Source organism: Crotalus tigris, unplaced genomic scaffold (assembly GCF_016545835.1).
Source record: "Crotalus tigris isolate CLP2741 ecotype Arizona unplaced genomic scaffold, ASM1654583v1 scf7180000024424.1579004, whole genome shotgun sequence".
Classification (NCBI taxonomy): Eukaryota; Metazoa; Chordata; class Lepidosauria; order Squamata; family Viperidae; genus Crotalus; species Crotalus tigris.
This window is the reverse complement of record NW_024100591.1, coordinates 902902-920612: the sequence shown is the minus strand read 5'-3', so window position 1 is coordinate 920612 and position 17711 is coordinate 902902. Positions and strand designations below refer to the sequence as shown.

General features: G+C 38.4%; 1 protein-coding gene across 3 annotated transcripts in view; it reads left to right on the top strand.

Moving 5' to 3' along the window:
* SLC15A2 (solute carrier family 15 member 2) overlaps positions 1-17711 on the top strand; it is a 112070-nt gene that overhangs the window by 53972 nt on the left and 40387 nt on the right. For all 3 annotated transcript variants that reach the window (XM_039330135.1, XM_039330136.1, XM_039330134.1), the window contains 3 exons: positions 6858-6948; positions 9972-10049; positions 14528-14610. In XM_039330135.1, the coding sequence (XP_039186069.1) occupies positions 6858-6948; positions 9972-10049; positions 14528-14610 (252 nt within the window). The remainder of the gene's footprint in view (positions 1-6857; positions 6949-9971; positions 10050-14527; positions 14611-17711) is intronic.

Sequence of the window (17711 nt, the reverse complement as noted above, 5' to 3'; positions counted from 1 at the left end):
TCATCTAGCCCTGCCTTTCTCATGATGTGCTCTGCATATAAGTTAAATAGGCAGGGCGACAGTATACAGCCTTGCCGGACTCCTTTTCCAATTTTGAACCAATCAGTGGTTCCGTGTCCAGTTCTCACTGTTGCTTCTTGACCCGCATATAGGTTTCTCAAGAGACAAATGAGATGGTCTGGTACTCCCATCTCTTTAAGAACTTGCCACAATTTGTTGTGATCCACACAATCAAAGGCTTTTGCATAGTCAATGAAGCAGAAGTAGATGTTTTTCTGGAACTCCCTAGCTTTCTCCATGATCCAGCGTATGTTGGCAATTTGATCTCTAGTTCCTCTGCCTCTTCGAAATCCTGCCTGTACTTCTGGTAGTTCTCGATCCACATACTGCTGGAGTCTAGCTTGTAGGATTTTAAGCATAACTTTACTAGCATGTGAAATGAGTGCAATGGTGCGATAGTTTGAACATTCTTTGGCATTGCCTTTCTTTGGAATTGGAATGTAAACTGACCTTTTCCAATCCTGTGGCCACTGTTGAGTTTTCCAAATTTGCTGGCAAATTGAGTGTAGCACTTTTACTGCATCGTCTTTTAAGATTTTGAATAGCTCAGCTGGAATACTGTCACCTCCACTAGCTTTGTTGTTGCTCAGATTTTCTAAGGCCCATTTCACTTCACATTCTAGGATGTCTGGTTCGAGGTCAGTGACCATCTCATTGTGGTTATCTGGGATGTTAAGCTCATTCTTGTATAGTTCTTCTGTGTAGTTTTGCCATCTCTTCTTAATCTCTTCTGCCTCTGTTAGGTCTCTGCCATTTTGGTCCTTTATCATGCCCATCTTTGCATGAAACGTTCCCTTCATATCTCCAATTTTCTTGAAGAGATCTCTGGTCCTCCCTATTCTGTTGTTTTCTTCTATTTCTTTGCACTGTTCATTTAAGAAGGCATTCTTATCTCTTCTAGCTACTCTCTGGAATTCTGCATTCAATTGGGTGTATCTTTCTCTTTCTCCTTTGCCTTTCGCTTCCCTTCTTTCCTCAGCTATTTGCAAAGCTTCCTCAGACAGCCATTTTGCTTTCTTGCATTTCTTTTTCTTTGGGATGGTTTTAGTTGCTACCTCTTGTACAATGTTGCGAACTTCCATCCATAGTTCTTCAGGCATTCTGTCTATCAGATCCAGTTCCTTAAATCTATTTGTCACCTCTACTGTATATTCATCAGGAATATGATTTAGTTCATACCTGAGTGGCCTAGTGCTTTTCCCTACTTTTTCAATTTAAGCCTAAATTTTGCAACGAGAAGCTCATGATCTGAGCCACAGTCAGCTCCTGGTCTTGTTTTTACTGACTGTATAGAGCTTCTCCATCTTTGGCTGCAGAGTACATAGTCAATCTGATTTCTGTGTTGACCGTCTGGTGATGTCCATGTGTAGAGCCGTCTCTTGGGTTGTTGGAAAAGAGTGTTTGTTATGACCATCGTATTCTCTTGACAAAATTCTATTAGCCTGTGCCCTGCTTCATTTTGTTCTCCAAGGCCAAACTTGCCTGTTATTCCGGTTATCTTTTGGCTTCCTACCTTAGCATTCCAATCCCCCATGATGATAAGGACATCATTTTTTGGTGTTAATTCTATAAGGTGCTGTAGGGCTTCATAGAACCGGTCAATTTCATCCTCTTCAGCACCAGTGGTTGGGGCATAGATTTGGACTATTGTGATATTGAATGGTTTGCCTTGGATTCGAATTGAGATCATTCTGTCATTTTGGGGATTGTATCCCAGTATTGCTTTTCCTATTCTTTTATTGACTATGAAGGCTACTCCATTTCTTCTGAGGGATTCTTGCCCACAGTAGTATACCTGATGGTCATCTGAGTTAAATTCACCCATTCCTGTCCATTTTAGTTCGCTGATTCCTAAGATGTCGATGTTCAGTCTTGTCATCTCTTTTTTGACTACGTCTAGCTTGCCTTGATTCATGGATCTTACATTCCAGGTTCCTATGGAGAAAAAATCTTTACAGCATCGGACTTTCCTTTCACCACCAGATATATCCACAGCTGAGCGTCCTTTCGGCTTTGGCCCAGTCGCTTCATTCTTTCTGGCGCTACTAGTACTAGCCCTCTGCTCTTCCCCAGTAGCATATTGGACACCTTCCGACCTGAGGGGCTCATCTTCCAGCGTCATATCTTTTTTCCTTTTAGTACTGTCCATGGGGTTTTCATGGCAAAGATACTGGAGTGGTTTGCCATTTCCTTCTCCAGTGGATCACATTTTGTCAGAACTCTCTGCTATAACCTGTCCGTCTTGGGTGGCCCTGCACGGCATAGCTTATAGCTTCATTGAGTTACGCAAGCCCCTTCGCCACGACAAGGCAGTAATCCATAAAGGGGAGGGAAGGTTAGGAGGCCATAATCAAAAAAATCCAGTTATTCCTCTGTTCTTGACCTTGATCTGTGCTCAGCCTTCAAATTGTTTTGCACCTCTTTCTTCTTCCTATCCCATGTAACCTGTTGGGGCCCTCTGTTGCACAAAAGGGTCAGTTTCTATTTCTACCTTGTTTTCGCAATAATCAGATTTGTTACCTTGTTTTTCAGTGACTGAGGGAAAACTAACTCTCATAATCCTCTCACATTCTCAAGGCAGGGTATAAACAAGGTTCCCCCCCACACACACACACTGTTAGTTTATAGGCATGGCATTTTCATTTCATTCTGCATGGTTTCACTATTAAGATTAAATGTATGTGGATTCTGTTCAAGGATTATATATTTACTTATTGGTAGGCCTTAGTCTGAAGGAATGCCTCCACCCCAAATTTTGCCATGGACCTGTAATGACAATATTAAATAAATTGTTTTCTTTTTTTTCTTTTTTTTTATTATAAATGTTTAGAATTTTACAATAAAAACCCCTTCCCCAATCCCTCCCAACCCATCCCAAAACCCTCCCCCATTCTTCCCAGAGCTGAATACAGGGTAACTAGAACTTAAAAGAAAAAAAACTTATAAACCCAGAAAAACTTTAAACAACTATAATTACATTCAATAAACTAATTATTAAATACTTTAACTCCATTATATATAAAAAACAGAAAGAGAAAAAAAGAAAATAAAAGAAAGTAAAAATAAATAAATAATAATAATAATAATATAAAAAAACCACAAAAAATCTTAAACTTTAAATATAAATGGTCAAATAAATTGTTTTCTTAACTCTCCATTTCTTCTGTTCCTTCCCATTTTTTGCATGCATGGATTAGCATAACAATTTCTTTTATTTTCCCCCATTTCCAAGGAGATCAGGAAATGTGAGTGGTATGAAAACTATATTTTATTTTCAGGAATGAGCAGAGCATATAAAGCGATCAACTTACACATTGCCTAGTAATCAGATCTCTTCTGTGTATTAGAAACCAGTGTGCATTAATATAATTCATACCATTTTACAATGTCAATGGGTTTCTAGTGTGATAAACCACAATGAGTGTTTAATTCCTTTATGCTATTTAAATAATTAGGCAATTCTATTCATCTTCATACAGATAAGCAGGGCTTTTTTTCTCATAGAACGCCCAGAACGGAGTTCCGGCACCTTTTTGGGATGGAACCTTGTAGGGTAGGCAAGGTGGATTGTATGACATGTGTGAGTTCCAGCACCTTTTTTTGTTTTTTTTAGAAAAAAAGCACTGCAGATAAGGAATATATTCCATGTGGAAGAATAAGAATAAGCCATTTTGCCTTGCTTTCTGATTCCCTCTGAATTTACTAGGTAAATCATTGGAACTGTCCTTCCTCAACTGTGCTGCTGCATTTTGGCAGATGTATAGAGAAGATGCTATTAGGCAAAACAGATTCCAAAAAGAGCCTTTGTGACTTCAAGGTTTTACTGAAAATAATTGCATCACAGCCTAAGATGTTTCATTATTTTTGCCATTCACTTCTTCCAGTGCCTTCCGCTCTTGCCTATTAACACACCCATAGTTGGAACTCCCCAGTCCTTGATGCCAAATATAGTCTTGCACATAAAAAGATAATTCAGAGTCAACTCAGTTAACATTAAATAATTCTTGGAGAACTTGCAATGTTACTTTCTCAATGTATATTTGCTTTCCTTCCCACCTTCCTTCTCATACAATTATTTTATGTGAAAGTAGAAGCAAACCTGGTTTAGTCTATCATTTTTTGTTAATCAACACAAAAATATAATGGGATAATTGTGATCTGGCAAAAGCTTTCAAGATCAGGTTGAGTCTTGAATTCTTTTATTACCTCAGCAATTCCTTGCTCTGCTCTGTCACTCACAGTTGAATAAGTAATCGTGAAATCTGAATCTTTATACTCTTATGTAGATAACTTTGATTCTAATATCCTAAACTGGGTGTATGGAACAAAATCAGTCTTGATTTCACAGCTAACTTTGAATTATGCTTTGAGTAATCAAAAAAAAAAGCAGCCATAATACTTGATGTGGCTTTTCAAACTTATTTTGGAATAACTGAAAGTACCCTCAAATATCAAGCAAATGTCTGTGCTATAAAAAAACTAGCTAATTGTTCTGATCAGTCCCTATAATAAGCTGAGATCTCATAAAAATCTGGCTATTTTCATCATCACTTATTCTCTTGATGCAAAATCAATATCTTATTCCTTTTTTATTGCAACTTGCTCAAATGCAGTCATTTTTTCATCTACGGTATTTCCATTTTACAGTTCACATATTCCATCTTAAAAATGACCAAAAGGAAACAAATGAAAGGGCTACTGTCTGTATATTCCTTCACATTTAGAACACTCTCCTTTGCATGCAAAACTGTATGTAGCTAAAATAGCATCATACATACACAAGAAGATTATAATTAGAAAGCTTCAAAGAATTACAGTATTTTCAATTCGAATGTTTTAAAGGAAAATGCTTATAGCATTTCCTTCATCTTCCAAAGCAAAACCATACCAACAAGAATTTTTTACCAGGATGGAATGTTACTAGCTCCTTATCTTTCTTCCTTTCCCTGTTGAAATCAAGGAGCTATAGTGCATCAGACTTGTTTCATGGCTATTTTATTTTTTTACAAACCAGCAGAATGATGGTTCAAAAGTGACGAAGAGAAAATGATAAAAATGAAAATGATGAAAAAAAGAAAAGAGAAAAAAGATGAAGAGTGATAACAATCAGAGGACTGCAAAGAAATACAATCCTTCCACCCCCCCCCTACATCCTATTTAAACCTATCCTTCCATCCCCCCCCCCACCATTCAGTCTCAACTGTCAGTACCTATCATTCTACCATTCCCGCGATCAGAACTGATGAAGTTTCTTGGATGAGAAGCGAAAAAATTTCTTCTTCTTTCTCAAGGAAAAAACAGTCCAGTTGCCTTTTGAAGAAAAAAAAAAAGCACTTTTGAGACAACTATGACCTGGATGACTGAGAATCTCCACCAACAGATGAAGACAAAAACATTCCTGAGGGAAAACTGCATATTATGAGCAGGGGCTTGGAATACTGCAAACAATTCCATTCTAAGCCTGCCTTGGTCCTCTATCCTGGTCACATGATCCAAGACAGATCTCTTATTAAGAAATCTAGCAGCCTCGCTCTGCAGATTTTCTCTTTCTTGTTCACTTATGGAAAGGTATGGCTTTGCAGCTTCCACTCACAGTTGAAGAGGGATATTTTTCTCTATCTCTTCTGCATGAAAACATCTGCAATGAGATGATGACAAAGCTGGAGGGCAGAGAACTGACTGGCAGATGATTTTTGTACCCCCTTGGTCAGCTAGTGGGGACACTGTCAGTTCATGCAGAAAACTGAGCATTGAAAGACAGCGGTATTGATAGTGGTACAAAAATGCTGGAAGGTTTATGGATGATGCCAGCAATTGTACAAAAGTGCTTTAAATGTCACAAACAGGATACAAAAATGAAAAAAAAATATGGAATTTGGTATTCTAAAAGAGAACATTACCAGTTGGTATACTGACTAACTAGTTCAAACACATATACATTGAATAAAATAAAATAAAATAATACTGCACATGGCAATCAAAATGATCACACACAGTATAATAAAATATCATAGAAATTGAATAAAATACAATGCACCCAACAGGACAGATACAGTGCAATATTTTTGACGCTGCAGACCCCAACTGTTAATTAACACAAAGCAATATTTCTTCTTCCTCCTGATAGTATAACTATAAAAACAAATTAATCCCTTGAATGCATCCCTTGAATGCATCTGGCTAAAATAAAGTTTGTTTTTGTAAGTTCCACTAAAATAAATGAACTAAGAATTCCATGCAAATGGATTTATGAACGAGATGTTATTGACTCAAAATAGCCAGTCCACTATTCAGAGATTACAGCTGTGGTTCATAATGTCTTATCAATTATAGTTTCCCAGTAGCGGTTGATTTTTTTTCTTATTACCATATTTATGAAGATATAATGAGTTCTCAAGGATTGACAGGTTAGACTGATTCAATTAAAAGCATGCACTGAATGAGTGGCTGTTACTCTCCTTGCAAATCCATTCACCATGCAGCATTGCTCCTAGTTACTTCTCTCTGTGTGTGTTTGTGTGTGTGTGTGTGTGTATATACTTATACGTACATATACATACATACACATACACATACATATGTATGAACTCATGTCTCTTTTAACCCAGTTTTTAAAAATATAATCTCATGTTAATTTAAAAAAAAATAATGTCGATTTTTAAGACAGATGATATGTCAGTGTTTCATATTATTACCATAATTCAGTGGGACTACTAGCATCCTTTTTTTATGAAACCCATGCTCATCTTTTAAGATGTGCGATAATATCAAATCTATGTGATTTTGTTTTATTTTAGGTCCAGGAAAGAAACAAGTTCTTCTCTGTTTTCTATCTTGCCATTAACGCAGGAAGCTTGATCTCCACTTTTCTTACTCCTGTGCTAAGAGGTCAGTGTTCGTTTACAATGACCATGGGTAATGGAATTTAAAATTCACCCTTGGGAAACAAGATCAACTAAAGTGCCACAGATGTGTTCATAAATGTTTGAGCTCATAATGATTAGATGCACCCCCCACAATGCCCATCAGCTTCTAACTTCTTCTAACTTCTCTTCTGAGTAAAGAAATTAAATGATCCTTTGGAATAACTTCACTAGACCAGTGATGGCGAATCTTTTAGAGACCGAGTGCCCAAATTGCAACCCAAAACCCACTTATGTATCGTCGGGTGCCAGGTGGGCGTGGCCCATAGGGTGGGCGTGGCCCGTGAGGTGGGCATGGCCCATAGGGTAGGTGTGGCCTATAGGGTGGGTGTGGCCCATTGGGTGGGCATGGCCCATTGGGTAGGCATGGCTGCAGTGGTAACGGCAGACTGGATGGGACTAAAAAGTTCAATCAATCAATTCCAACTTTGCGAGATCTTTTTGTTTTCCCACAAGAAGTTGAAATTGATAGATTGAACCGGGGGGTTTTTTGCACATGGCGGCGGAGGCCTAAAGCGAAAAGGTTTTATAAAATCCAGCTGAAGGCCTAGGATTGGGGCGATGGCGCGCGCGCCCATGGAGAGGGCTCTGCGTGCCACCTGTGGCACGCGTGCCATACGTTCGCCATCACAGCACTAGACCATTGCCATTATCCCACATTGTTTCTGAAGAACAGCAATTATTACATTTTTTTTAGAAAATTGTAATTTTGCATTATATTCAAGAATATAACATCAACCTACTTCTTCATCATTTTGAAAGGGAAAGATTGCCACTGGCCCCTTGGTATTTTGATTGTTATATTTGTCTTCTTCTCCTTTCATCATCCTTAAGAAAACAATACAGAAGTTCTCAGGCTCTCCTCTAAGCAATGACCAACTCCAGAGCAATGTGGTGGCAGCATATGGGCCATGCTCTAAAATCCCAAGAATAAAGGCAGACTAGATCTTGCCTTCATACTTCACAGAGCAGTTCAATACACATGTATAAATATTTTTATTATTTCTGTATTTGTTCAAGTATACAATAGAAGAAACAAAGCCATTCAGTTGGGCTAATATGGATTGATTTTTGCTTCACACATTATGAGGGAAAAAACACAGGCTTCTTACATCTACATAGATCATTGTTAGGAAAAATAAAAACAGTGGCATATTTTGGAATAGAATTGAAGGCATGAGATTTTAAAAAGTCTTTTTAAAAGAAAATCAAAACCAAAATGAACCTTATTTTCTCAGACATTTGGCAGTTGTAGGTGACCTTTCAGATTTCAGTCCCGAGCAACTTCAAATATCTCCTGCTGTAGGTCATAAGTAATCTGTTTGTAGAGCAGAACACTTCCTGCTTTGACTGTAAAATTTTGGCTTATCTTCTGGAAAGAAAAATAAATAAGCTTATATCAGGCACAAAAGTGAAATTCAGACAGAGATGCTACACAGTACATACAGTAACTGTCATCAATATTTTATTAGCAATATTCTACCCTGTTGGTTGTGCAGCTGTGTCAGGATTTTGTTTTCATTTCTCCTATTTTCCGTTGTGCAGAATATTTAATGGAGGTGGTAAAATCCAAGCTTTCTGAAGAATATGCCTCAATTGGTGTGTGCACACACATGCATGTATTGTACCATACAGCAGAAGCAAAGATTAGCATGTGGGATTATTTTAGGCTGTTTTCTCTGTTGTAGTTTGCCAAACAGGCTCCAATTTCAAAGCCTAATTAGCTATTCCACCTCACAAATCTCTCTAGTAAAATATATCCATGCACCCAGTGTTGCTATTAGGTAAGCCTTCCTATAACACAATTGTGTAGTATTCAGATCAAGCAGAGTTTTAATGTTGACCCAAATTTGGATGTCATTTTCCAACAGCATAATTACTTTCTTGATTTCTTTCCTGCCCCGTATTCCAATACTTGCAGAATTGGATTGTATTTTCAAAAGTTAGTGATCTACATCTTACTTGATATGAGATATCAGGATTCTCAAAATGGAGGTCCATCAGAAGGAAGATGCAGCTAGATTAGGTGCCAAAAAGAAGCACTTGCTCTCTCCTGGGTCCAGTGTTATCACTATAAATCAGAGGTGTCAAACTTGCAATGCCATGTGATGTGTCGCGATGTATTCTAACTTTTTTTCTATTGACGGCAATGGGGTGGGCGTGGTTTCGCCATGATGCATCCGGCCCACAGGCTGGCAGTTTCACACCCCTGCTATAAATATTCAGAGTGGATTTGTAACTATTGTCAGGTGGCAAAAGAACAGGGTTCCATTTCTCCTGATCCTGGTCTGGCTCCTTTGTCTGAGAAACTCTTTTTTTTGTGTGTTCTCAGATTTTACTTAATTACATGTTTTGTCAGGGCCTCCTATAATGCAAGAAACTGAATTGCTGAGAACATGGGAAGAGCTGTGGTGGGGCAATGGTTAGAATGTAGGACTGCAGGCTAACTCACTGCTCACTTCCAGGAGTTTGATCCTGATGGAGCTCAAGGTTGATTCAGCCTTCCATCCTTCCGAAGTTGTTAAAATGAGGACCCAGATTATTGGGGGCAATATGGTGACTCTGTAAAATCGCTTAGAGAGGGCTGTAAAGCACTGTGAAGCAGTATATAAGTCTCAGTGCTATCGCTAGAGAAATCTGTGCACAGTTCATAAGAATCATCATCATCAATCATCCACTGTATGCAGCGATGGAATTTTGAAACTACTTCATTGCGGGCTCAACAACAGAATCTTTAAATCACTAATATTTACAACAGGTTCCCTAAAAGTCAGAGAAGTTAAATTCAGGATGCCACTTTGTGTGGTCAAAGCTGAAATCAGTTCAAGTTGCATAGGGGTGGATTGTTAGTAGAATGCCAAAGTGTGAAGAACTGTGTGTAGCACATTCTGATCTCCAGAAACCTTCTCTTTGTACAATATAGCAGTGGAGGGAAAGGGTGGAAAATTTTAACTTGTGAACATAATAACTTGTTTCTCATTTTCTTAGGGAGCGTACAGTGCTTTGGAGGGGACTGCTACGCTCTGGCTTTTGGGGTTCCTGCTGCTTTAATGATTGTAGCTCTTGGTAAGTAGCAGGTATAAAAGAGAGAGACTGAAAGAGACAAGAAAAGGGAGGGTGATCACAGGTTCTGCAAACAACTTAAAAGAGATGATCTTTCTTCTGTGCACCAAGGAAGAAAATCTATGTGACACCCCCCCCCTCCAAAGCTCCCTTTGTTTGGTTCTCCTTACTGGAATTGCAAGGCAGAAATGAAGCTCTTTGTCTTTAAACAGCAGGGAAGTTCAATAGACATCCAATCATTTCCATTCTGAAGAGGCCCTTCTACCGATCTGTGACATCTTTATTTCCCACAAGCAAAATGTTTTTTAACACACCCCAAGGGGGCTGCTTTTATTGGCAGCTTCAAAATAGATCTGGGTTAACAGCTTATTTTATAAAATAAAAATTATTTTTCCATTTTGTTCTGCATTGTCCAAAGAGGGGCAACATATGGGTTGCAGGCCACATACAGCTTCCTGGTTACATTTTTCTAGCCTGCCAAGATCATGTCACTGAAATTCATCAATAAAACTTCAGCATGATTTTAAGAACTTATTTCAATGAAAATATACCCCTGGGTGCTCTCACAAATAAAAAAGGCTATTTTATCTCTAATCTTTATGGTGTATCTTTTTATTTTAGAGTATTTTAGGAAAGTTTCTTATAAGGTAAAAATACAAAAAGAAACAAAAGTTAGAAAGGTAAAAGAAGGAAGAGGTGTGAAGAAAGAAAGAAAGAAAGAAAGAAAGAAAGAAAGAAGAAAGAAGAAAGAAAGGAAAGAAAGAAAGAAAGAAAGAGGAAGAAGGAAGGAAAAGAAAGAAAGAGGAAGGGAGGAAGGAAGGAAGGAAGAAAAGAAAGAAAGAAAGAAAAAAGGAAAAAAAGGAGGGAGGAAGGAAGGAAGAAAGGAAGGAAGGAAGGAAGGAAGGAAGGAAGGAAGGAAGAGTACTGTTTTCCAACTTTTTTCAGCTCAATAGAATACACAAACGCTGTAACCTCAACCTTTTCCTTTACATTTCTAAACATTTCAAGCATCTCAATAACAACAAAATCATTCTAATCCTCAAAACCTAAAATCAAAGTTTCATTTCTTTCAGTTTTGAGCAAACTGTCCAGAAGTGGTTTCCAAGTAAAAACAAAACTACACAGGTTCTTCTCTTTAATTAAAACAGTCAGTTTTGCCATTTCTGCCAGTTGCATCACCTTTATCATCCATTCTTCCATTGTGAGAATTACTATGTCACTAATCTTTACGATGCATCTCCAGATCATCCCGTAGCTCCTGCAGCCTTCTAAGCCAGCCTTTCGAGGCCAAAGACAAAACAAAAATCCCATAGGGAAATAAAAAGCTGATCCCTGGCTTACACGGCTTGAAAAAAGTTTCTCACATGGGGTTTTTCGGTTCCAATTACAGTACATCGGATACAGTTTATTTATTTATTTATTTATTGAAAACATGCGGCCCTTGCCTCAGTTAAAGAACTCATTTTTCTCCCATCCTTTAGCTCATGTGGAGCACTTCTTTTCAATAAGTCTGCACCACTCCTGGCTCAGCTCCACACACCTGTGACCCCATGCCGATGTTTCTCTTGGAAAGCTGAGCCAATGTACTGAAGGTGGTTTTCAGCTCAGTATGCTGGAGCTTGGGAATGCTTCATTTTTTCTGCCAGCTCTTGAGCTTCAAATATCCTAGCAGGACATTCCTCTTGTTGCTAATGACAAACCTGAGATACATTATGTCTTGGCAAGGGAGATCTGAGTCTACATAGGTACACTGGCTAGGGCCAATCCTGGCACAATGGGAGTGACGTTGCATCATTTAATAAGCAGTACCAAGTGGTGAACTCTATTTGGTGTCAGACTCTACCTGCTATCCAGTAAATGGCAAATGGCAAGTTCTGGAATGGGGATCCTTCCACCAAGGACGCACTAAATCAAGGCTTGATCACAAACCTTGGGATCTGTCCCTTACTTTCATGCCACTTAAGGCACTATGCACTCCAGAGCCTTAATCTATATGGAAACTGAATCAGTGCTTCTTATCAGGCATGAGCTGGGAAAGGGAGTCATTAGATTCCCCATCCTCTACCTCTGCTAATACAGGTAGGCCTTAACTTACGACCACAACCGAGCACAAAATTTCTGTTGCTAAGTGATTTTTGCCCCATTTTGCCCTTTTTATTGCCACAGCTGCTAAGTGAATCACTGCACTTGTTAAATTAGTAACATGGTTGTTAAGTGAAACTGTATTCCCCCCTGACTTTGCCTGTCAGAAGGTTGCAAAAAGGGGATCACATGACCCCGGGACACTGCAACCGTCATAAATGTGAGTCAGTTGCCAAGCAACTGAATTTTGACTATGTGACCATGGAGATGCTATAATGGTTGTAAGTGAAAAACGGTCGTAAGTCACTTTTTTCAGGGATGTTGTAACTTCGAATAGTCACTAAACAAACTAATGTAACTTGAGGATTACCTATGCTTAATTGTCCTTGAGTAAAGTTTGTAGTCATGTTGCTCAGCTCCACAGAGGAAGCTAAGAAGAGTGTGAATTAGCCTGGGGGAGAATTTCCCCCTTTTCTGCCGACACTTAGTTAAGCTGCTATTTGTGTTTCTTTTTCTCCTCACAGGAGTAAGGCCTGTGGTCAGCAAGATAAAGTTGAATCACATAAGTAAATAAGCTTAGAGTGAGTCAAGGGACAGCTGAGAAAGGTGAAAATGAAACTGCTGTTGAAAGCAGCCTGCTATTTTCTTCTACTGCAGCTGTCTCATTTTCAGTGCAAATTGTTATTCTGTTTAAGAATTCATTCCAACAACATGCATAGTATTCACAACTACCTAGGTTTATTCATTGTCCGAAGTTGCCTAATGGCAGAGCTGGCCCGGAGTAGTGATCAGCCTTTAAAAATCATACAGGCAACAGCCATCTTTGCCTCCTGTTATTTGTCCAGAAAGGGAAATTATAAACCATGCTGATTGTTTTCAGAGATGTACAAGTTGCTCTTGTTGAGCAATAGTTCACAGTTACAATGGTGATGAAAAAGTAACTTTACGACCAATCCTCTCATTTATGACCTTCATAAGTTATGAACTTATTTCTTTAACCCACCTGGAGTCACCTTGAGTTGGTCAGCCATATACATTTTTCTTAATAAATAAATAAGCCAGTTTAAGACAGGAAAGCTGAAGTAACATCATATGCAAAGTCACAGTTTTATTTTGCATCCATTTCATTTAACAACAACGTTGCTTGTTCCAATTGTGATCGCTATACTACCTGTGTTATCTCAGGATTGCAAGTTTCTCTTCTCTATCATGGTTGTTAGTCACTGAGTGTCCTGTGTATATTTCCCTATTTTTAAAAACAGCAACTAAAGGTATGACATTGGGGCTTCTGGAAAGGGGTCAACATGAAGTCCTTCTCAAATGCCTGTAGGAAAAACACTTCAAGCCCTTTTTTGTCTGAGTTGACATGAAGTTCTCAAGTTTATTATTTTTATTCATAAGGTCTTAGGCCTGTTTTCTAACCTTCCAGATTGAATTAAGAAAGGTATTATTTTGAATTTCTGAAGAACCAGTTGGTGTAGACCAGGCTTCCCAGACTCTTCAGCTCATCAACCTCTTCGTGAAGTTTCAGACTGTTCATTGACATTCCCCCACAAATATTTATAACATGAAAATGATTTAATTAGTACTACTTTAACTAATAGTACTGATAGCAACAAAAACAACATTTACCTCTTGAATAGTCCCATATACCTTTGAGGATTGATTCTGACCACTTTGGAGAAAACTAGTGTAGAAAGTTCTAAGTTAGAATGGCCGGTGATTAATCTGAGCAGTTTTCAGCATCTCCACATTTCTATATGGTTTGCACTAGGAAAATGGTTTTGCCAGCTGATAGATGATGTAGTTTTAGCAGTGGAAAGTAGCTGATGTTACAGAAATGTTATTGCCGTTTCTCTCCCTTCCCCATCTTTCAAATGCCCCAAAGCTCCCTATTTAATAAGACATCTGCTTTGTGCTTAGTATTATTTTTAATTGGATGTCATCTGATGAATAGAACATAGAAATAGTCAAGGGAAACTTTGCTAGCAAATGCTGTCATTCCTTTTTAAAGTCTACCAATTAGTGAAATAGTTTTTAAGCCCCATCAATCAAGGACATAAATAAATAGATAAATAAGGCAATCTTTCAGTGGTAATGGAGTGGGTATACACTCTAGGATTTCGAATCACTCATTTTAAACCTGAACATGCCTTTCGGGGCTAGATCATATTAGTTCTTTCTAATATTGCATCGGATACTTACCAAGGGAAAGAAATACTGTATTTAGAACAGGAAAAAAATGTAGGTTTTTGAGGCAGGGAGTCAAAGAGGATAGCAAGAAGATTAGTGAAAATCAGTGCCCCACTTTGTGGAAGAATTTTCTTAATTGCTACCAGTAAGTTATTGTAATAAATTATATGCTCCTATTTCTACACTGAAATTACATTTTTTTCTAGTTGTGTTCATCACTGGAAACAGACTTTACAAAAAGACTCCACCACAAGGAAATATCTTGCTGAAAGTTTGCAAGTGCATTGTAGTAAGTATGCTTTCCTGCTTTATGTACAAAATGTAAACATTTACTTTCTATTGCATGATCACATATTTTAGGATTAAAAACAGAAACGTATTGAAAAAATACTTATTGCCTTTACAGTGCCTACTAAAGTCAACTGGACTTACTCTAGAAAATTAGTTATAGGATTAGGGTTCTGAGAACTAAGTGAAATGATTTACTGATTATGGCTTTATACAAGAATTAAAACAATTTTTGAACCCAGAAGTAATTGCATTCCCTTGTTAACTACAAATGTTCCAGTATGCCTTACAAGTTACATTCCATTCTAATTGATAAAAAAGAGTTTGTAGGTATATCTTAAAGAGTTTTGTTGTATTTGTTTCAAATTCATTTATTATCATTTACAGTATTTAGTATTTATTTAAAATGATAGATGTATTGGCAGAGAATCAGAGAGATGACCTTGAGGGAAACAGGAAAGAAGCATTTTGTAAGAACCAAGAAGGTTTAGGAAAGAAGCATTACATAAGAATCAAGAAAGTTACATCATTCCTCAAATCCTGGGGAACAAGATGATGTTTAGAGAAAGCTTAGCAGGCTCCTCCCTTATTTATTCGGATATAAAGAGGAAGGGAAGGCAGAAAAAGGCTTAGAAAAGCTGTTATTATAGCTTATCTCAACAAAGTTCCATTCTAGTCTTCTATGGAGTCTGTTTCCTGATCTGAGCTACCCCAAATGGCTTACAGTATCTTCTTTTCAGTCTGCCTTCCCAATTATCTAGGATTACAATTTTCAGCATCCTCAATTGGGACAGACTTCATCCATACTAGACTTTATTACCAATTGGTGAAAAAGTATACTATCAAAGTGGAGACATCTTTGTAGTTTATTAAAAGATTTTAAAACTGATTAATATAATTATTATTATACCTAGTAACATGCATGTACAGTATGTAATAATATACTGGCTGGCTGCCCAGTTTATAAAAGGCTAGTCTCTTCCCTTGGAATTCAGTTGTGGAACTGAAAGCCAGGGAGCTTTCAGATCATGAACAGAACAGAACAGAATAGAACAGAACAGAATACCTTGGAGATCTTCTAGTCCAGGGGTGTCAAACTTGCAACATCATGTGACATATCGTGACGTATCGTGACTTTTTTCCATTGCTGGCAATGGGGTGGGTAGGGTTTTGGCATGACACATCCGGCCCATGGGCCAGCAGTTTGATACCCTGTTCTAGTCCAACCATTTGATCAGGCAGGAGACCCTATATCAGTGATGGCAAAACTTTTAGAGACCAAGTGCCCCAAAACCACCTCCACCACTGCCCCCTCCACCCCACCCGCCCTCAGGGCCACTCCCTGCCTCCACGGCCTGCTGCAGATCACCCAGGCAGGCCAGCAGCACCATGGCAGCCACAGTCTCCACCCATGCCCTACAGCAACACTTGCACATGATGGGGCGCGAGGGCAGAGTCTTGTCCTGGCTGCCCGGCTGCCATGTCCTTGGCTGTGCAACTCTGTGTGGGCCGCGCCCGGGGGCAGCTCTCCTCCAGGGGGGCTGCTGGTAAGGAGGGGGCCATGGGGGAGGAGGGGCTGGGGCGACGGCACACATGCCCACAGAGAGGGCTCTGAGTGCCCCGCTAGCACATGTGCCATAGGTTCGCCATGGTTGTCCTATCTCTTCTTTAAAACTTCCAGTATTGGAGCAAGTTGTTCCACTGATTAATTGTTCTAATGGTCAGGAAATTTATTCTTAGTTCTAGGTTGCTTCTCTACTTGATTAATTTCCATCCGTTGCTTCTTGTCCTGCCCTCAGGTGCTTTGGAAAATAGCTTGACTCCCTCTTCTTTGTGGCAACCCCTGAGATATTGGAACACTGCTATCATGTCACCCTTCATCCTTCTTTTCATTAAAATTATAGTAGATTGTAGTGGATCTCTTGGACAATGCAAGAATACCACATGATACACCAATGAGATACAATGATACAATGAGAATGCCCCTACTTTGTCCTGCATACAATGAAACCATCAATTTCTCATTCATCAGATCAATTTAGAAGGCTAAGAAAAAAATTGCAGGAGACATTTTTGAGACAGCATTAAACTATAGTTAATCTGCCAGTTGAATTTCTCAGCAAGTTCCCAATTTTGCATACCGCTGAGATATGGTAGGAAATTAAAATGGTAGTTTTGCCTGTCACCAATGCCTGACAATGCTTTCATGGTCTTTCATTAGAGAAAAAGGCCTTGAGGAAGTAACAGTTTGAACTCCACCTTTATAATAAGAAGTTAATTAGTACACTCAAAGAAGAAGTTAAGTAGTTTTTCCCCAAGTGACACATATACTGAAATTATTTGCAGGTCAACACATGGAGGTCAGGACCATGGCTGGCACATATGAACTCATTCACATACTTTGATTATTCCTTCATTGTGGTCATCTGCATGGGTTTTTAATGACTTCATTATAGTCACTTTCATGGGGTTTTTATATTAAAACTCCAAGGTCAGTACCCAATTTCATCTAGGTGTGAGACATAATCCCAGCAGTTATTCATCCATTACATTTCTTCATGTGATAATTTTGGTCCATTGCCTTCTATGTATTGGAGCTACACCAGAGTTTTTGGGTTATAATATTTGGTATATTGGTTCCTTCACATCCTTCATCCTCTTTAGTATTACTGTACTGCGGCATTGAAGTCATAATAACAATTTACACTGCAAAGCACTTGGGGCTTTTTAGAGTTAGGAGAAAAAAAGATTACTCAAGGATGTGATTTCATCAACATTAATAAAATTCTGAATAGTGCAGAGGATGAAAAAATGTCTCCCCCCAACTCCTATTTATAAAGCATAATAGAACTCAAAGTCATTCCTTGAAATTGATTGCTTCTATATTCATTATAGACAAAAGGAAGTATTTTCTCAAACAATAGCTAATGGATAATTACTATATGAAGTTAATTAATGATGCAGGGATACTATTAACTTAAGATAGTTATATTTTAATAAATTGATATCTTAATAGTAGATGGGTCATTTAGGTTGCTGTTCTTATCTACCTATAGGGGTGCCAAAGTCATTTAAATCACAGAGACTTGTCAGATATGCAGT